The sequence below is a fragment of the Amblyraja radiata genome, chromosome 1, assembly GCF_010909765.2.
Source record: "Amblyraja radiata isolate CabotCenter1 chromosome 1, sAmbRad1.1.pri, whole genome shotgun sequence".
Lineage (NCBI taxonomy): Eukaryota > Metazoa > Chordata > Chondrichthyes > Rajiformes > Rajidae > Amblyraja > Amblyraja radiata.
The window spans coordinates 7,741,030-7,762,526 of record NC_045956.1 but is presented as its reverse complement, the minus strand read 5'-3'; the positions used below and the strand labels follow the sequence as shown (position 1 = coordinate 7,762,526).

The following is a 21,497-nucleotide window of genomic DNA, read 5'->3' as shown; positions in this document are numbered from 1 at the left end:
TCAGTACTGAAAAAATACTTTGCACCAGTATTCACCTGGGAGGACATGGAGGATACTGAGATCATCGTGGTGTATATTAATGTGTTGGGGCATTTTTAGCTCAATAAGAAGGGATTGCACCTCCTGAAGAATGAATAATGTGGCTGCCCCCAGGGCCTGAATGGATCTATCCCAAGTTATTGAGACAGCATCAGAGGAGATTGCTGGGGTCTTTATGAAAATATTTGTATTCTCTTTAGCCACAGGTGAGGGCTGGGGAGTAGCCAATATTGTTTGCTTGGGAAAAGAAAACAGATAATCCAGGAAATTGTAGATTGGTGAGCCTCATATGGTAAGGACATGATTGGAGAGGTTTCTTAGGGATATGATTTATCATATGGAAGAGAATGGGCTAGAATAAGACAGTCAGAATAGCTTTGTGTGGGGCAGATCATGTTTTGCAAACTTGATTGAGACTTTTGAGGAGGTGACAAAGGTGCTTGATGATAGTAGGCCAAAAAATGTTTTGTGCATGGACATTAGTAGGCATTTGACAAGGTCCCATGTGGTAATCTGATCCAGAAGATTAAGATGCATGTATTCCATGGTAACTGGGTGGTTTGGATTCAGAATTGGCGCATCCATAGAAGGCAAATGTTAGTGGTAGAAGGGTGTCATTCTGGCTGGAGGTCGGTGATCAATGGTGTTCCGCAAGGATCAGTGCAGGGACCTCTGTTGCAATTTATGTAAATGACCTGGACAAAAATGTAGAAGGGTTGATTAGTAAAATTGGTGGAGTTGTGGACAATGGAAAATGTTGTCAAAGAATAAAGCACAATATAGATCAAAAGGGCCTCTTGCATATTGGGGGAGAAATGTGGACAAGTGTGGTGTGTTGTACTTGGGAGGTCAAATATAAGGGGAAAGTATACAGTTAATGGCAATATCCTTAATGACGATGTACTGAGGGATCTTGGGGGTCAAATCCATAGCTCTCTGTGAGTGGCAACTAGATAGAGTGTGAAAGAAAGCGTGTGATATGCTTGCCTTCATTGGTTGGGGTATTTAGTATAAGAGTTAGGAAGTCAGGTTTTGGCTTTATAAGGCTGGTTAAGCCAAATTTGGAGTATTGTGAGCAGTTCAGGTTAGCCCATTACAAAAAAAGATATGGAGGATACAAAAAGGTTTACCAGGATGCTGCCTGTATTCAAAAGCATTAGATATGATGAAAGATTGGACAATCTTGAATTGTTTTTTCTGAATCATCAGAGGGTGGTGGGAGATCTGATAACAGTTTATAAAATTATGTGGCATCAGTAGGGTAGACAGTAAGAATCTCTTTCCCAGGGTGTAAATATCAAATATTGTAGCACAGTGGCATAGCTGGTAGTCGCTGCCTCAGCGCCAGAGATCCAGGTATGATCCTTGTTCGTTTTGTGGAGTTTGCATGTTCTGCCTGTGCCTGCGTGGATTTTCTCTGGTTTCCTCCCACATCCCGAAGTATGTTAATCACCTCTGGTAAATTGCCCCAACGTAGGAGTGGATGCAAAAGTGAGATAACATAGAACTAGTGTGAACAGTTGATCAATGGAACAAAGCGCCTCTTTCCATGCTGTATCTCTAAAGCTTAAGACTAAATAAGAATCAATAGCTTGAAGGTGAGAGGGGGAAAGTTGAAAGGAAATGTACTGCACAAGTTTATTGTAGGTGTTAGAATGTGCTGTCAGGGATTGTGGTGGAAGCAGGTACAATTGTGCTGTTTAGGAGGCTTTTAGGTAGGTACATGAATATGCAGGGAGTGGACGTATATGGATCATGTCAGCAGAAGAGATTCATTTAATTTGTCATCATGTTCAGTACGTACATCGGGAACTGAAGGGACTGTTCCAGTGCTGACTGTTCTGTGTTCTGGCAAGTAAGGTTTGAATCCGTTTACTCGGATTTTCAGTTTTCTAAAATTGTATTTGCTTCCCGAAGTAAGCTGGACAAGCATGACACTGTCCCAATTCTATGATTGCTTATAAATAAAATTATACAACAGTACTTGCGATCATGTCAGTATTCCTATCAAGATCATTAGATTGTAAATTAATTTTGAGATTTCTGTTACAGATAAAGAAATACCTTTTCCTCAAATAATTGAATTAATTCAATTAAAATTGTAGTTTGGAGCTAGTGAAAGGGTATTGGGTAGATTTGATGAAATTGGCCATCTTAAATGATATGTAAATAAAGATAGGAGGTAGACAAAAGTGCTGGAGAAACTCAGCGAGTACAGCAGCATCTATGGAGCGAAGGAAATAGGCAATGTTTCGGGCCGAAACCCTTCTTCAGACTGATGTAAATAAAGATAGAGCAAAATAAAGCAAAATAGAGATTAAAATAAAATTAACAGAATACGATGAGATGGTAGAACAAGCAATTTGAATTAAAATGAAAAACAGTCAGTTGTGCAGTTGTAAAGCTATTAGGAACACTGGAGATATTGCATTTCACTGGAAATACAGTTCACCCTTGTTATAATGGAATATTAAAGGGGGAATGGTGTCTGTTTTTGCCGATTGCCCGCTATAACCAAGTAAGGTATTATTGTAAGTACTAGAAACAAAGAACTGCAGATGCTGGTTTATACACAAACGGACATGAGGTACTCAGCAGCTCAGGCAAGTTCTCTGGAGAACATGGCTGGGTGACATGGGTATCCTTCTTCAGGCTGATTCTATCGGATAGTTACTTCAGCACTTTGTGTTGTTTCACCTTAAAACTAGGCGCCGATATTGGTGTCTTCAACAGCGAGCCCTTCTTCACCAGCTACCGCGATGTCTGGATTATGCGGCTGTTATTCTGGCTCACGTTGTAGCCCTTAACCGGTAGCGCTTTCTGCAGGCCTCTGACTGTGGGGCTCCCTTCCCTCTCACCAGCTCCTGCTTATTCCTGTCGGCTGTCGCTTTGTCCGCTCACCCTCCACCAATTCCTCCTCCTCCTCCTCCCGTTGCTTTGTGCACTCTGCTGCTCCCCCCTCCAATACCTCATCCTTCTCCCATTGTTTTATTCGCTCCGCCGTTCACTCCTCCACCACCGCCTCCTTCTCCCGTCGTTTTGTCCTCTCTGCCGCTCGCTCCTCCACCGCACCACCTCCTCCTCCTATCCTGCAGTTGCCGAGATCTTCCAAGGTGGAATATGGCGGCGACTCCAAGGGAGAAGGAGGAGGAGGCGGCGGTGGCGGCGAGGGGGGGAAAAGCCGAGTGGACGTGCATATCCTGTCACTGGCAGCGGCCTGAGGAAAGCGCTGCCGGACAGGGGCTGCAATGTGAGCTGCAACACAGCGGCATGAACTGCCGTGCGAAAGGCTCACTGGTGCACCTTGCCAAGTCAAGTTTATTCATCACATACACATACGAGATGTGTAGTGAAATGAAAAGTGGCAATGCTCGCGGACTTTGTGCAAAAAGACAAACAAACAAACAACCAATCAAACTACAAACAGAATGGAACCGAATCACATATTCTTTTACATATTAAATATTGTGGGCGGAAGGAAAAAGGGAAAAAAACAGCAATTTTAAAAAGCAGTAGAGTGGTACAGTAAAAGTTAGTCCCTGGTGAGATAGGAGTTTACAGCCCTAATGGCCTCTGGGAAGAAACTCCTTCTCAACCTCTCCGTTCTCACAGCATGGCAACGGAGGCGTTTGCCTGACTGTAGCAACTGGAACAGTCCGTTGCAGGGGTGGAAGGGGTCTCCCATGCGAGCCAAGGATAGAGTCAGTAGGTCCATCCGTTATTACCAAATTCTGTTACAAAGGTGTCCATTAGCACAAGGGTTTACTGTTTTTGTTGATATATTATGTTCAAATATATATAGTTCAAACAACAGACAAACCCAAGTATATAACAAAGGCAGAGGAAACAGGGAGAAAACCCCAATGTTTTTTGCCAGATTTGCCAGAAGCAAAGGAAATCTTTTTTTCAATTTTTGCAAAAAATGTTGTAGGATTGTAGGAAATAAATAACATTCGGCTGTCTGCCATGGATAAAGATGCGGGGACAAAAACTGAGCTAAGAAAAATAATACTGAATAATTTTTCTGTGGCCAGCATAAAAATAGTCGTCTGAGTTGGGCGCCATCTATGCTAATTTTAAATGGAAGAAAGTCGATGTACCTTCTCGGTCCCTTGTATTTCCCACTAAGGCTATAAACTCAGTCACCGAGGCCGATGTCAAAAGATCCTCCATGATGGTGAAACCTTGGAGAGCACCTTGCCCGATGGTGTACCTGGGCACGTTACGAAAAACTGCACAGGCCAAGTGGCTGGAGTTTTTGTGGACAACCACTGACGACTGAGATCTGATGTTCTCACCTGTTTTAAAACGACATTGATAATTGAGGTGATTATTATTAAAAGGACATCAATCATACAATGAGGAATAAGGTGACATGCCTCAATGACTAACCACCGATGGTCCGTGTCAGGTGATGAAGTGCTTTGTGAGCATGGTTGTGACACATATCAACTGCTTCTTAGTAAGGATATGAACCCACTCCAATTTGCCTCTGCCACAATAGATCAACAGGAGATGCGATATCGCTGGCTCTCTACGCTGCATTGAACCACTTGGACAATAGGAACACATCAGGCTGTTCAACAAATTACAACGTGGCGTTCGACAACGTCATTCTCTCCAAACTTATCATGAAACTCTGAGAACTGGCTCTCTGGACATTGCTATGCGATTGGATTATCAGTATGAATTGGAAACAGCACTTCATCCTTGGTGCACAGCAGCACCTCAAGGATGTGTGGCCTGTCCCCTGCTCTACTCTATATATACCAATGACTGTTTAGCCAGACACCTCTCCAACACTCTCTTTAAATTCAATTATGATATCATTGTTGTTGTAAAATTATGGTCTTGCTTGGTCAATTAAGTGTTATTTTTTTATTTTGACCAGCTTTTAATTTGAAAACAGGCTCCTGATGAGAAAGACTAGTTGTCTGAACCATTTAGTCCTCTTCCATTCTCCCAGGATTATGACCTGCTAATTTACAAACACATTTTTGCTGTTATTTTCTTCCAGCACACCATAACTATTGGGTTTTCAAACTTTAGATGAGTATTGTCTAATGTTCAGGATGTTTTTTTCCATCCTGCTCGAATTTATCTTAGACTTTATCTCCTGTACTTTAATTGACTAGAGCTGAACTTTGTTATTAACTTTCATGATTTTCCAAATGGAAAATTTCCCTCCGGAAACAAAATCCTGATGTATAGAAATTCTCAACAGGAAAGCATATTATGATAGAGAATACAATACAATACAATACAATTTATTTGTTGTCATTTGAACCCAGAGGTTCAAACTAAATTTGGTTTCTGCAGTCATACAAACAAGACGAAGAACCAAGACACAACACAATTTACACGAACATCCATCACAGTGAATCTCCTCCTCACTGTGATGGAAGGCAAAGTCTTATCTCTCCCCTGCACTCCTCGTTCTCCTCCCGATGTCAGAGTCAAAGCCCCCGACGGGCGATGGTAAATAAGTCCCGCGGCAATTATAAAGCCGGGCTGGGTGATGCAAGGCCACGCTCCGGGTCTTGGTGTTGGAGCCCCCGGCGTGCGCTAACAAGTCCCGCAGCCATTTAAAGCCGCGCCGGGTGATGTAAGGCCCCACTCCAGGTCATCCTCAACCCCGCAACTCGGGCGGGAGAAGTCGCCGTTGCGGAAGCCCCGAAAAGCAGTCTCCCAGCAGGGACCCGCGGGCTCCCGGTTTCACCGTCCACCGGGCCGGTGGCTGGAGCCCCCGAATCTCCTGGGTCGGGCCGCAGCAGCGCGCCACCACCGCTCCTCCCGCTCCGAACTCGGCCAGCTCCACGATGGTGGGTAAGTCCGCAGCTCCGCGACTGGAGCCCCAGGTCATTCCGGTTGGAGGCAGCTCCACGGTGCTCGGCCCCAACGACAACGGAGACCCGACAGAGAAAAGGTCGGGTTCTCCATGCAGGGGAAAGATTTTTAAAAGTCCCCCCCCCCCCCCCCCCACACACATACCCAGTTTAAAAAAAAGTAAAAACTACATACAAACGAGACAAAAAATTAAAAAACGACAGATGGACTGCAGAGGCCGCTGCGACGTGAGTCGCGCCGCCCACCCGAATACAGATTGCGAAACAAAATCTATATAGTGATCTGGTATAACCAATATCTTAAGAGGTCTCTATTCACTGCTGAGGAGGAATTGGGGGATTAATTTATGTGTGTTTATTTCGGTATGTTTGAAGAAAATTTTGTATTCACAAAAATGTGATGGAAGTAAAACTTGTGTTATACAGTGACTTTCACATTAGTGATTAGTCACACCATTAAAAAAAATGTGGTTAGTAACTGTGGAGATAAAACATAGATGGTTAATTTGTTCACATTGTGTAAGAAAGCAGATAATGCACCAGAGAAAGTACTGAGGAGATCCAAACAAGTAATGTGAAATGTAGATATAAGGAAAGATTGCTTGAGCTTTCTGATTTCCTTTGCAACTATGAGACTGATGGCAGACTTAATAGAAATGTATAAAATTATGAGAGTCCTATATAAGCTAATAACGTTTTATTTTTCTTACCAGAAAAGTGCTAATGGACCTTTATACATTGAAAAGAATTAGAGGTCACTTCAGTGATGACTGAAGCTTGGGAGATTGAGTTTGAATAAATTATCACATTTTATTAGCTATCTAATGAGGATCTTGGGCACATGAACATGTAAGGCTAGAGAATGAAAGCTGAAAAATGGGATCACTCCCTGTTTTTTCTCGCCTGCATGGATACATTGGGTTGAATAATCTACCGTGCAATATATTGTATGAATTAATATGGCTGTTTTAGTTCATTTTTTTTGTTAATAACTGAAGATGTTCAGTTTAATTTATAATGACGTTAGGCATTAAAATGTTATATGTTAGTTCAGCCAAGATTGTATTTATCTTTTTTTGTTTCTAGATCCAAAAGCAGAAACCAGATTATATATAACAGTGAATGGATTTGAATTCCATGTTTACAATCGTTATGACCTCTATGCACATTTGCAACAACTTTTCGGATTGGAACCAACAATCATTCCGAAAAGGGCAAATACAAAGCTTAAAAAGAATCGGGAGAAAGCAAAGTCTAAACTTGAAAGGTATGGATACTAATGGATTTGCTAACTCTTCGGCATTTGCGATTAGATTTGCTTGCGTTACCAGAGAATAATATTCTAAAACGTATATATGTGCTGTTTTAATTTGCTTCCTTCTCGTCCCCTGCTTATACCCGGATTACTAAAACTATTGTGAGTCTCTGAAATGGAAATTGAACTTGAGGCATTTGATGTAAGGGACATAGTGCTACCAATTGAGTCAAAACATTGCATAAAATATAAATCAGAAATATTTTGCTGCCTCCCATTATTATTTTTCTCTCCCCTGCTTTCCGGTAATTGACAGTCAGCTACAGTCAGTCAGAGGTCCATGTTGACTTTAAAAAAAAAATATTTGTATTAGAAGTGATGTACAATAATATAAGATGAATAACATATTACATTTCATGTACACATCTTATTTTAAATTTAATAGTAGAAAAAAAAGTAAGAAAAGCAAGAAATATATAGAGAGAGTATTGTATAGCTCGAAAAAGAAAAGCAGAGGTGAGGTGAACTAAGCAAAAATAAAGAGAATAGGAGAGAGACAAGAGAAGGAAAAAAAAAAGAAATTGAAAGGGATATGCCTCCTTCATATCTTTACCCACCTCTCACCTGGTTCTGAAAGACTAAATTTCTAAGGTTGTGTTGCACCATATGCTTGTAATAAGTTGATAAATGGAGACCAAATCTTTAAGAATTGGTCTGATTTGCCTGATAGGACGAATCTCATATCTTCAAGGTGTAACATTTCCGACATGTTTGAGATCCATATTTTGAGCGTCGGTGTGGGTGCATTTTTCCAGAATTGAAGTATGTTTTTTTTGCCGTTATTAAGCCATAGTTAAGTAGACATTTTTGAAATGGGGTCAGCCTACATCCGTCTTCCGTTGATCCAAAGATAATCAGTTCTGTATTGGGGCATGTTGACATTCAAGTGCAGCTCTGTGGGAATTAATCATTGTTTGAGATCTCAGTAGTAAACAGAAATTCCGTCCAATTTTTAAAAAGGGAATGAAAGATATTTCCCATCATTATTTTGAAGGAAAGCAGAAATGTTACCCCCCAGTATTTTGGTCAATGACACTTGTTAGAAACACGAAAAACTTCTATGTAGTAGAATCTTCTGTGAAATACTCAACAACGTACCTCGGTGACTGCCAATCACCCCCCCACCCCCCGGACACTTATTATCACTTATTATTATTTATTTAAATCATTTGCTATGTCGCTCTTCCAGGGAGATGCTAAATGCATTTCGTTGTCTCTGTACTGTACACTGACAATGACAATTAAAATTGAATCTGAATCTGAATCTGAATCTGAAATAGAAACTTCTGTGTAATCTGATGATGGTATTTCCTACATAACAGTAATGTTGGGTGAAAAGTGCACTGGGAAGTACTAACATGTGGTGGTGCTTTATGAATAAAAAATCAGTATCTTCTCTTATGGACATTTATTGAGGAACTTGTGAAACAGTGCAGGCATCAAATGTGCCGAAAGGTAGCAGGCAGTTAATATTTGATGTTCTCAAAGCAAATATAATGTAAATTAAAGATTTTGCAAAGAATAAATTAGATGGGAACATTTCCTTTTGGACCATTAGTCAAATGAGAAGGAAGTTATAAAACAAACTTTTATATTTGGCATTCGGTAGAACAAATGAGAACAGTTTGGGGAAGCCAAGGATAGTTTGAGTCCTGATATATGGCCTGGGATATGAAAGACTATAACATAGGAAGTGGAGATTCATTGAAGAGGGCGACCTGACCAGTGACCATGTTAGCACCAAAAAAAATAATTTGACAACATTGGATAATAAATGAATTAATGTAGTTGTGAAAGGATATTTTTAGCAGAGAGCATCAATATTATGTTTCAGAAGGAACTGCAGAGGCAGGAAAATCAAAGGTAGATAAAAATGCTGGAGAAACACAGCGAGTGAGGCAGCATCTATGGAGCGAAGGAAATAGGCGACATTTCGGGTCTGAAGAAGGGTCTCGACCCGAAACGTCGCCTATTTCCTTCGCTCCATAGTTTTTGATCAAAATTATGTTTGTCGGTTGTTTAAAAATTATAAAGAATTTGGAGATTAATTTTTAAAGTCAAATTAAAAAAGAACATAATTGTTTTGCAGTCAGCCAAATATCTTTGCTTTAACTGTTGGATAAACAAACTTGGGCGATTTGTGCATGGAAGAACCTGCAAAAAACCAAGTTAAGGGCAGAACTGATGAGAAGAAGTTAGTTTGATAGTACACTCGAGGAATTCCCTGCATTTTCTTCAGTTGTGCGAAGGAATCTTTTCCATCTACCTATGCTATTTCAGATGTCTTCAACCAAAAAAAAGGTGCAACCCTCCTCTGGTGCCCACACAACCATTCCCTGATTTACATGAGCGTCACATTCAGTAAACCCTTATGCAAGTTGTTTAAGGCAAGAATTGCCTTAAAATTAGGTAGAACCCCTCAGTCTATTTCATTCCAGGGAAAGTAACCACAGCCTATCCAAACTCCAATCCTGGTTCCTCTCTGTGAACTATCAGCATGCAGCCACACATTCTTCCTGTAGTGTGTCAAACAGAATTGCATGCAATGCTCCAAAAGTGACCTAACCAGCGTTTTATTAAGTTGCAACATATATCCCAGCAATAAGCATACCATAAGCTGCCTTCATCACCTTATCTACCTCTGGATAGATAAGAAAAACTTGGAAACAATTAGCAAGGTTGTCTTGCATCCTATTTGCTTTAATATTTTGGAACAGCCTACCACCTGGGACCTGTAAAATGCCTTACCAAAGTGCACACAGATAACGTTACTGCCTTGCCTTCATCAATCTTCTTCACTGTCTCCTTAAAAAAAAAAAAAGCCTCATCTTGGTCAGGGTCTCAGCTAACAGTTCCATTCTCATAGCATCTTGGGATGGATCTCACCCAGCACTGGCAATTTATCAGTCCTTGCGTGTCCTGTCACATCCACCACCTCTTCGATAATGCTGAGCTGCTTCCCAACCTCCCCTCTCCCCACCAAACACGTTATCTTCAATGTCCTTCTCATTGGTGAATGCAGATGAGAAGTATTTATTTAGGACTTAAATCCTGGTCTTAAATGATGACTTGACTTCACATATAATTACCACAGAAGGAGACCCACTCTTTTCCTGGTTACCCACTTACTCCTGTACGTCACTGTCACAACTTCTTTGATGTTCTCTGTATATTGGAATGAAATTGTTAAGAACATTTTTTAAATCTTTTTAATCGTGCCTTTATGCGCCCTCACAAATATAATTCCTGTCGAAAACATTGTCATGTCCCACCAATTGGAGAACAACTGTTACTTCTGACTCCTCCCTAATCTAACTGTTAGTAGAGGATGAATGTCAGTTTTATATGCAATTATTTTTTTCAGATAATGGACTTTGGATAATATTGACAATTTTTGATCAGCTGATACCTGTCCAGTGTTCAGTTACACATTCTCTAAAAAAAATTCCACTGAGCTCCCTGAGACTGATGTCGAGAAACAAGGCTGTATGTAGTTAGTTGGTTTCTCTCTTCTTCTGTTCAGTGAGGGAGTGAAAGTCCAAATTTTCCAAACGATGAATAATGCTGCTGTAATTTATCTTCAATTCGAAGCCTTTTATTGCACTGCAGAGAGTGCAGAAGGGACGTACCAGGAATGCATAGATTGGAGAACTTTAGTTATGGGGAGAGATTAGATGGATTGAGTTTGTTTTCGTTGGAGTGTACGAGGTCAAGGAGTGACCTGATAGATTTTTAAACATAAGAGGCATAGATATGGTAGGTTCTATGACTCTATGAGATATTCAAAACTTCTTTCCCATAGTATAGGTATTGAAAACAGGAAGAAGTAGGTTTCAGTTAAAAGCAATGAGTTTTAAATGGCATTTGATGCAAATGTTTTTTTACAAAGCGAGTGGTTGATGTTCAGTATTCGCTGTCAGAGGAGGAGTTGGATACATTCACGATGTTTATGAAGATTTAGGAAGGCAATTAAATGCCCAAGGTAAGGGAGGATATGGACTTTATGTAAGCCAATGGCATTAGTGAGGATAGGCAAAAGTGTCAGCATCAATGTGGCAGACCACTGCTTCACAACTCTGATTCCATGACTATTAATATTTTTGAGTCGTAGGCTAAGCATGTTTATGCATTGTACAAATGTGTTTACAGCATTGCAACTGAAACACAAGATCCATCATCATCCTGGCGATCGCTCATCCCTGTTATTAAAGTTGATATTAATACAGTGAGTATATTATTTTCATTTGCAAAAATTCCTTGTGCTATTTAGTTGATGGAATAAAACAGATATATCATGTTTTGTCTGATGATTTCTCATTTTACTGAGTTTTAGTGGTCAGTAAAGGATCATTTGCGAGATGATTGAGAAAAACCACAAATATAAATACTTATAAGAATTATCATTTTTTTAATTAGGCAGGTATCATTTTTAACATGCTATATATGAATAAAAACGCTAAAGATTATTGCTGCTTGAGAGATTTGCAGCTTGGTTTTATTTAGTACGTGTATGATGTATTTGAATGTGTTGTTGTGGTGACCGGTCATTGATTCAGTTGTACTAATTAGGTATTTTGTTACTAGGGTCGCCTGGCATTTGGAAACCGTTTTTTACCTCAGACACTCGGCATAAATTTTGATGATGCTTTCTTGACTTACACTACAAAACTACCTTCTAGTCACCTTGACCAATTTATGCACATCGTAAAAGGAAAATTGGAAAATGTTCGAGTTATGCTTGTTCCAAGTCCAAGACATGTCAGCCTGCAAAATGATGAGTATGAGGCATTGTTGTTTGGTAGTAATAAAGAAATATTAAATGTAATAAATTGAAGAGTGTACTCATAAATGTTAGTGAACATATTATTAAAGTTTAAAATTCCTCCCAATATTTCCCATTAATTCTGAAGATTACTTTCACTCCCTGGAAAGTTTATTGGATGCAAACTGCAATATTGGAGTGAGAAGGATTGAGGAAAGTGTTGGGCCAATAATGTAAATATGTTTGACACTAGTTTTCACCAAGATTTGCTGAGATGTCGACCTTCCCTGAAGCCTACTACAATTGGCAGTATCAAAGGGACTCTTGATACCTTTACCAAGAAGAACCAGAACTGGTTTGATGAGGGGGATCAGGAAAATTAGGAATTCATTACCCACAAATGTAAGGCATTACCACATTGGCAATCCCACCATTTTTCATGGCAAAAGAACCATTTCAAGCCTCTGGAAACCGAGATCTGCGGAAAACAAGTGAGATAAAGAACAGATGGTCAATAGAAAGAGCAGAGGAGGCTCAGCAACTCGGTGACAGCTATGACATGCATGGGTTCTTGAGCGCTTGCAAACCTGTGTGCAATGCAGTCCAAATAAGTGGTGGAACTGTCTATAACAGATTTGCCAGTATTTACACAGGGATTAGGCTTTCAGATCCTGAATTAGGTTAGAATTCATTTTAATGGGAGCATAGGGGTGGGTGAGAGGAAGGAAAGTTCTCAAGTTATGCTTTGTTTAATCTTTTAAATTATTTAAGATTGAAATATTTTAATTAAATTATTATTTAATTTGTAATTGTTTAAAAAATTTAAAGACTGATATTTGGCAAATCTGGCTGTTGTCAGCTATCAAAGCTGTCAGCCGATATTCAGGAGCAGGCTGCTCCATTGCATAATTCAAGGCACTTCCACAATTGGGGCCTCTGCTTAATGCTGGGAGTTTTTGGGCTAGCAGGATAGCTGTTCCACGTTTGGAATCAATCACAATCACAATAATACTTTATTAGCCAAGTATGTTTTACAACTTACGAGGAATTTCATTTGCCAAGTCAATCATACAAATAAAAAGCAATGGAACACACATAGTACATTTTAACATAAACATTGACCACAGTGACTCCCCCAACGAGGAAATGCATATACTGGTTTATACCAAAGATAGACATAAAATGCTAGAGGAACTCAAGGGGTCAGTCAGCTCTCTGGAAAAACTTGATAGGTGACGTTTCGAGTCTGGATCTTTCTTCAGACTAATTGCATGATGAGTGGAAAGAAAAACTGGAAGAGAAAACCTGACAGCAACAGATGACTTCCTGTGAGGGTGTTACCTGATGGACAGATTGTTGGATAAAGGCTCAAGACTGCCGCGGGAAACCACTTTCACTAAAGAATGAAGACATCTTGGATGGAGAGCCTCACCATTTCCCCCCCCCCCCCATCCCCCACGCCCAACCTCTTACCCTCTTCCCCCAGCTGTCATAGATGGATCAGTTTTTTTCCCCCTGCTCCCTCCTGCAGTCAGCCTGAACAAGGGTTCCGACTTAAAATGTCACCTATCCGTTTTCTACAGAAATGCTGTTCGACCTGCTGAGTTACTCCAGTATTTTGTGTCTATCTTTGGACCATATTTGGATCGGGTATATTTAAACATTGGGTAATGTCGGCTATTATTGTAGAGCAAAATTTTGTCCAAAATTAATGCATAATAACAATACACATAAGCAGAAGTAAATAATGTCCTTGCTCATCCCCTTCAGTCAGGTCTTTTACTTTATCTTCCTGGATTCATGCACTACATCTTGATTCCACTATTGTCCAAAATCACATGTAATAGGAACTGCAGATGCTGGTTTATGCGGAAGAAAGACATAAAATGCTGGAGTAACTCAGCGGGTCTGGCATCATCTCTGGAGAAAAAGAATAGGTGACAATTCGGGTCAGAGCCCTTCTTCAGACTCCCAAATCTTTGTCCAAAATCTTTTGATTTCTGCCTTGACTATACTGATAAATTGAGCCTCTACATCCCAATGGCTAGAGTATCCCCAAGATTCACAACTTTTGGATGGAAATATTTCTGCTCATCTCTGTCCTGAATGGTCATCCTTTTTATTTTGAAACTCTAATCCCTCGTTGTAGCCACTCATCCAGTGAAAACATCACCCTGCATCTATCCTGTCAAACCCCTGAGAATGTTGTTCATTTCATTGAAATAATTATATTTCTTAAAGCTTGTGAGAGGCTTTTATTTCATGTGGATTGACTAGAGAAATGTATTTAATTAACTGGTTTGTTTGATCATGGCTTTTTATCCAGTTTGACATACTACAGACAATCCAAAAATGACGTGTGTTCATTACTAGCATTGAACATTCCTGTATAGGTGCCAAATGCAAATTAAAATATTGTTTTGCCTGAACAAGTATATTAATTGCTAACCTGAAAGATAACTGCATTCATGTGCAGTCTTTTCCAGAATAGCCATTCACAATGGCTTCTCTTGGTAAGATTGAAATGCAGTTACTTTGGGCTTGTGGATCCAGTCCTCGAGAAATTGAATAGCTGCTGCTGAAATTGGTCTTTGCGATGAAATTTACAAAGTCTCTCCATATATCCGTTTGGACCTAGGTTCTGGAGTGTATAATGTGTTGTTTGATTTATTACATGCAATTTGTAGGATATTTATAACTGCATGCTGTAGTTCATGAGATTTGCCATATATTAGTTTTGCAATAACTTTGCATTCTAATTTCTATTTTCTTTTTCTCTAGACCACCCCGATTAATGGGAGAGGGTTTTGTAGTAATGCAGTCAAATGATGTTGATATCTATTACTACATGGATGAACCAGGTCTGTTTATATATGCAAAACATGTATTTTCTTTTAGCTTATTCGTGGATTGTTGTCTCCCAAAATTAAGACATTTTTGAAGAAAAAAAGAGAAAATAAATAGGTTTTGCATTTCTACTATATAGAATTTGAATGATGAATGAATAAGTTTATTGGCCAAGTATTCACATACAAGGAATTTGCCTGGTGCTCTGCCCGCAAGTGACATCATGACATACAGTGACAGTTAGGAATGACACAAAACATTATGGTGCAAGAGCAGTCTATTCCTTTGTATATGTTCTGCTTGAAGTTACTTTCGTCATCTAAACCTATCAGGATAGTCCATAATTCCTTTTCTCTCTTAGTTATTAGGGTTCGGTATTAATATATCCTTGCTGCCCAATTGCACTGTTCCATGTGTTGGAAAGTTCAACACTGAGATTCCTTGAATTTCTTATTAAATTTAGTAGAGAGCATATAATTATGGCTGCTGGCTTTAGATTCACATGCAGGAAGCAAACTTATTATTCTGTTATAAAGGTTATTTAGAGGTTTTTAGAGTTTATAATGTCTTTCTAATCGTCTATTCCTCAGCCTTGAAATTCCAAGGGAAGGGTGCTCATTGTATATTTTTGGTATCACCTTCTGCACCTCTGGAGCCTATTGTAAATGTATCCCTGAACTGTAGACAGCACTATCAGTACACTGAAACAAATCTTTCATGCATGTTTACAAAACCTCTGCATTTTAATTGCGCTCCTCTTGAAATTAATCCAAATGTTTGGTTTGCTTTATTAGTGGTCTTAAAGAAAGTGATGATAGGTCATTTAATGATTTGAGAATCTTTTCCCATACACAATTTTTAAAGACATTTTCAAAAGAGTATGTGAAGTCTTTTTTCCACTTCTTCATGTTGACTCACTTCTGTTAAATTGAAATTTGTTTATCATTTGCTGTTTCTTTAGCAATACAATTCAAAGGTAAGGGAATGGATAGTTAAAGGTCTTGCCTGAAGTGCTTTCATTCTGTGAATCAATTTAAATAAAGCCATGCATTTCATTCCCATTATTTCATTATTAATTATCACACCAAATGTAATGCAATCTGTAACTTTTGAACGTGTCTCCTAAGTCTAAATTCATTGAATCCCAAAGTAAAATACTGCAGATGTTGGAAACCTCCACAAAATCAGAACATGCTGGAAATACTCATTTAGGTAAACCACATCTGTGGAGAGAGAAGTTGAGTTAATGTTTCAGGACATATCGCAGACTTTATGGGTCAATATGAAAAACCGGCTCGGCTGCTCTGCCATTGATGCTGCTCATCTAGCCAAACTTAAAAAATATTTAAATAAACAACATGATTCCATCACCGACCATTGTGGAGTACCCTGCCTGTCTTTTGTCAAATAAATAGCTTTTGAGCCTTTATTTTGTGTATCGTTTTATAACTCGTATGCTATTCATTTTACTGTCAACCCTTGGACTCGAAGACTACTGGGGATATCTTGTCAGTAACCTTTTAAGAGTACAAGTACCTCCTGTGTTGTCATGACTCTTTACATTAGAGTTTTAAAGCACAGAAAGGGCCCTTCGGCCCACCGAGTTCAGACTGTCTGTCAAGCACCCATATTCACTAATCTAATTTCATAGAACAAACCACAGTTCAACACAAGAACAGGTCCTTCGGCCCGCGATGTCTGTGCCGAATATGATGCCAAGGCCATTTCTTACACCTGCACATAATCCATAACCCTCCATTCCCTGCATACCCATATGCCTATTCAAAAGTCTCTTAAATGCCACTATCATATCTGCCTATACTGCATGCCTGACAGCATGTTCCAGGCACTCACCATCTTCTGTGTGAAGCAAAACCCTGCCTCACGGAACTCCTTTAAACTTAGCCCCTCTCACCTTAAAGCTGTGCCATTCTCCTTGCATATCGATCAACACCCCTAGATTCTAATTCTCATCTGCACATGGAGCGGAATTTACCACAGCCAATTAATTTAACAATCCACATGTCTTTTAGATGTTGAGGGAAACCCAAATAGTCATGGGAAATGTTTGCACAAAGTTCAGAACTCCCGCTTAATGTAATCTTCGTACAGTATGGCATCCAGAGCTGCACACAATATTCCAGTTGCTGTCTTATCGATGCCTTGTGTAGCTGTAACATGGCATCCCAACTGTTGTACTCCTTGTGTAGGAAAGAACTACAGATGCTGGTTTAAATCGACGATAGACACAAAATGCTGTAGTAACTCAGCGGGCCAGGCAATATCTCTGGAGAGAAGGAATGTATATCGGCGAGACCAAGCCCAGGCTCGACGATCGTTTCGCTGAACTCCTCTGCTCAGTTGCTCAGTGCTCCTGGTTGCTCAGCACTTTAACTCCCCCTCCCATTCCCACACTGACCTTTCTGTCCTGGACCTTCTCCATTGTCAGAGTGAGGCCCAGCGCAAATTGGAGGATCAGCACCTCGCTTGGGTAGCTTACACCCCAGCAGTATGAACATTGACTTCTCTAACATCAAGTAGCCCTTGCCTTCCCTCTCTCTCCATCCCCTCCCCTTCCCAGTTCTCCTACCAGTTTTACTGTCTCCGACTACATTTTGCCACTGTCCCGCCCACTCCCCTGACATCAGTCTGAAGAAGGGTCTTGACCCGAAATGTCACCCATTCATGCTCTCCAGAGATGCAGCCTGTCCCGCTGAGTTACTGCAGCATTTTGTGTCTATCTTTGTTGTACTCTATGTTCTGTCCGATGGAGGCATGCATGCCATGTGCCTTCTTCTGCACCTTGTCTATCCCTGTTGCCACTTTCAGGAAACTACGTGCTCCTAGGACCCTGTTCTATAATAAGGCCCTGTAATTTACTGTGCAAGTCCTGCCCTGCTTCCTAAATGTATCTCTACGTACTTGTCTGAGTTACAGTTCATTTGCCATACCATTGCCCACTTTTTCCTTTGATCTAGATCCTGTTGTAAACTTGGACTTTCTTCACTGTCAACTGTATTACCAATTTTGATGTCAACTGCAAACATGTTAATCATGTCACTTACAAACACGTCCAAATGATTAGTACATATGACAAACAAAGAGAGCCCAGCCCTGATCCCTGTGGCACACCACTGGTCACAGTCCACTGATCTGAAAAACAACCCTATACTATCTCTGATTTATTTCTATAAAACCAATTATGTATCTAATTGACTAGCATATTGTGCATTCCATGAGATCGAGTCTTTTAAACCAGCCTCTCTTGTGAGACTTTGTCAAAAGCCTTGCTAAAGTCCACCTGGTCAGAGTCTACCACTCTGCCCTTGTCAATCCTCTCACTTCTTCAATAAACTAAAATTCGTGAGACCAAACTACCCAGCAATTTGGGCAGGATGTCCAAAGACATGCTGACTGTCCCTGGTCAGTCCTTGACTTTGCAAATGTAGTTAATCCCCTCCAGCAACCTATCCACCCCTGGTGGAAAGCTTTCTGACTTATACTTCCCTGACATGTCCTTATAGCCCTTCTTAAATTAAAGCACAATATTAGCCATCCTTTGGTCTTCTGGTGCCCTGCCCTTAATACACTTAACAAAATCTGCTCCATCTAATCCTTTAGCTCTAGGGTTGTCCCAGTCTATATCAGAAAGTTATTATTGCAACCCTATTATTCGTACAGCTATCTGTGATCTCTATGCATACATTTGCTCCTCCAATTCCTGCTTAGCATTGGGGGCCTATAAAACAATACCATTAAAGTGAACACCTATTCTTATTCTTAAATTTCACCCATTGCCTCATGGACATCTCCCCTGCTCATCTTCTATTCTAATATCAATCTCTGTCCCTGTTGTAAATGTAAGTTTATAGATTTGATTTGATTTTGTAGGTATTGTACCTGAAGAGACAGGTGAAAATGCTGAAGAAAGTCCTGATAATGAAAATACAAAATTACAAGACTTGCCACCTTGTTGGGGACTTGACATAGTTTGCGGTAAAGGAACTGATTTCAACTATGGACCTTGGGCAGATAGACAAAGGTAAAAAGAGATCATTCAACCATCTATATTGACTACTATCTCATTCCAATTTGTTTTGTTACTTTAAACAATGGGCTACACACTGCTGTAGTAATACAAAATCAGCTTGGAGGCAATCGCTTATGACTCCTATATGAATGTTACTAAATAAAATTTCATCTGCAATTTATCGATTGTATATTTTCTTTGATCGTTATGCTCTTTACATCCACAGGGAAATCAGAGTAAAATATCTATATCTATATACTTTTATGAGTGTGTGTGTGTGTCTGCTGCTGACGTTACAATGACAGTTAAAAAGCGTGTGTGCGTGGGGGTCGATAGTGTGTGTCACTCCGCTTGCCGTCCCCCCGCAACCACACGTTGGAACAGACCCAGCGGGTCTGCACTTGGTCTAGTATATTACTCAAACTCTGTTTGTTTGTATATATGCGTGTGAGTGCGTGACTATTCAAAACTCCGCCCAAACGGTACACGATAGTGCGACAATTTTTGGCCCACCTTACTCACCTTTGTCCTGGGATGTAAAAGGGACGTTTCGTTCGGATTGATATTATATTTTACATGTTATTGACATTTTAAACTTTACAAAAGCCACTTTTTTAACACTTTCCACGTACCCTCCCCGTCAGCCAAGTCACAATGACGTCACAATGGGATCCCAAATCTCATTTACATTAAAAAAATCATGATTTAAAAAAAATCGTTTTAATCAAATTCTTCTGTTTTCATTAACAGTTTACATTGTGTTTAAGGTTTTTTAAAGAAAAAACGTGATTTTCATTGAGAATTCAAATTTTTTTTTAAATTGTGATTTTCATTGTGGGGGAGGGGGGGGGGTGGGATAGGGAGGAGGTGATGAGTGGGGGAGCAGTGGATAGAGGGATATGAGGGGGGTTGGGAGGGGAAAGGGGTTATGGAAGGAGTGACTGCGGGTGTCCGCCCATGCGGGATTTGAAATTACTGCGGCGTTTCAAATCCAATGATACATAGCACAATTAGAACTTGGAAACAAATAAAACAGAATCTAAAATTAAGAAATCTATCTCTTTTAATGCCAATAGTCAATAATCCGTTGTTTAAACCTTCAATTATAGATAAATCATTTACACAATGGGAAAGAATAGGAATCAAAACGTTCGGAGACTTGTATGAATTGGTAAAATTATTATCATTTCAACAATTACAACTGAAATATAATTTGAAAAATAATCAATATTTTAAATATCTTCAAATCCGTGACTATCTGAAAAGATACACAAAAGACTATCATAACATGCCCCCAGACCTATTGGATGAAGCCATGAAGACAAAGGCTGAATCACCAAATCTAATATCATACTTATACAACATTATTTTAAATATAGAAATACCTACAACTGATGGTATTAGAAGAGACTGGGAACAAGAACTAGCTATAAAAATTTCAAAAGAGAGCTGGGATAAATGCTCGATCAACGTACGACATACTCTAATTCAATTCAAAACATTACATAGACTATATTATTCAAAAACTAAAATAAATAAACTTTTCCCCAATGTCTCACCCACTTGTGATAAATGTCAGTCACAAGAAGCTACCATAGCGCACTCTTTTGTTTTTTGTATAAAAATCCAAAAATTCTGGAACGAAATATTTGAAATCTTCACAAAATTAATTAAAATAAAACTTGTACCAAAAGCAGAATGGATCATTTTTGGAATATCGGAAGGTAACCCCGAACTAAACGCGTTTCAAAAGAACTTACTTAATTACGGGCTGATAATGGGGAAAAAAGCTTATACTCAAATTCTGGAAAAATGCTCCAATACCAACAATAAAAATGTGGATTTCAAACATGTTCGAAACATTACACCTGGAAGAGATGAGACTCCTCCTAGCAGGCAAAGCAGTGTACTTCCAAAAGTCATGGTCTGCATTTATGGAACTATTACAAGCATAAGGTGCAATAGTAATTTAAAAAATAAATGGTACCAGGATCTGGTAACGGGGGGTAAAAACCCCCCAAAAAAACACGGTTGGTATATCCTTTTTTGCGGAGTTTTGTGTTATAATAGAGTGATTGTTTCTCCTTTTTTTTCTTTTCTTTCTAGGGTCTATTTCCTTTCTTTACTTCCTTCTCTAACTTCTTCTCTAAGGGGCTTTCTTTTCCCAACACTTTCCTGCACCTTCACGACTCTTGCTCACTTTCCTTACTACCTTTTTTAAAGCTCGAAAAACGAAGTGGTACAACAAATGTAATAAGATATATGTGATGTGTATTACTGTAATTTACTGTACTTCTAATACAAAATAAAAAAAGAATTAAAAAATAAATAAATGACTGCGGCGCTGAGGCTGGGGGCTGCGGCGCTGCTCCTCCGGGCCTGCGGGGAGGAAGAGCAGCAGGACCCGGGGTAAAGACCAGGCCGCAGCCTTGGCCTCTCCTCCCCCTTCCGCGGCTCCAGACCGCTCGGCCCGACCCCCCCAACAGCCCCTGCCTCTATAACTTCATCGCCGACGTTGTGGAGCAAATGGGGCCGGCGGTGGTTTACTTCGAAATCCTAGGGAGGTGAGGAGGGAGTGTGGGGGGATTGAGGGAGAGGAGGGGAGAGGGGAGAGGGGTTATGGAGGGAGGGAGTGACTGAGGGTAGGGGAAAGGAGAG

The 21,497-nt window shown here is 39.9% G+C and overlaps 1 protein-coding gene across 3 annotated transcripts in view; it reads left to right on the top strand.

The window, feature by feature from the left end:
* Nucleotides 1-21,497, top strand: part of kiaa1109 (KIAA1109 ortholog) — a 311,921-nt gene that overhangs the window by 31,981 nt on the left and 258,443 nt on the right. For all 3 annotated transcript variants that reach the window (XM_033016927.1, XM_033016881.1, XM_033016832.1), the window contains exons 7-11: nucleotides 6,972-7,152; nucleotides 11,350-11,425; nucleotides 11,785-11,978; nucleotides 14,744-14,823; nucleotides 18,701-18,851. In XM_033016927.1, the coding sequence (XP_032872818.1) occupies nucleotides 6,972-7,152; nucleotides 11,350-11,425; nucleotides 11,785-11,978; nucleotides 14,744-14,823; nucleotides 18,701-18,851 (682 nt within the window). The remainder of the gene's footprint in view (nucleotides 1-6,971; nucleotides 7,153-11,349; nucleotides 11,426-11,784; nucleotides 11,979-14,743; nucleotides 14,824-18,700; nucleotides 18,852-21,497) is intronic.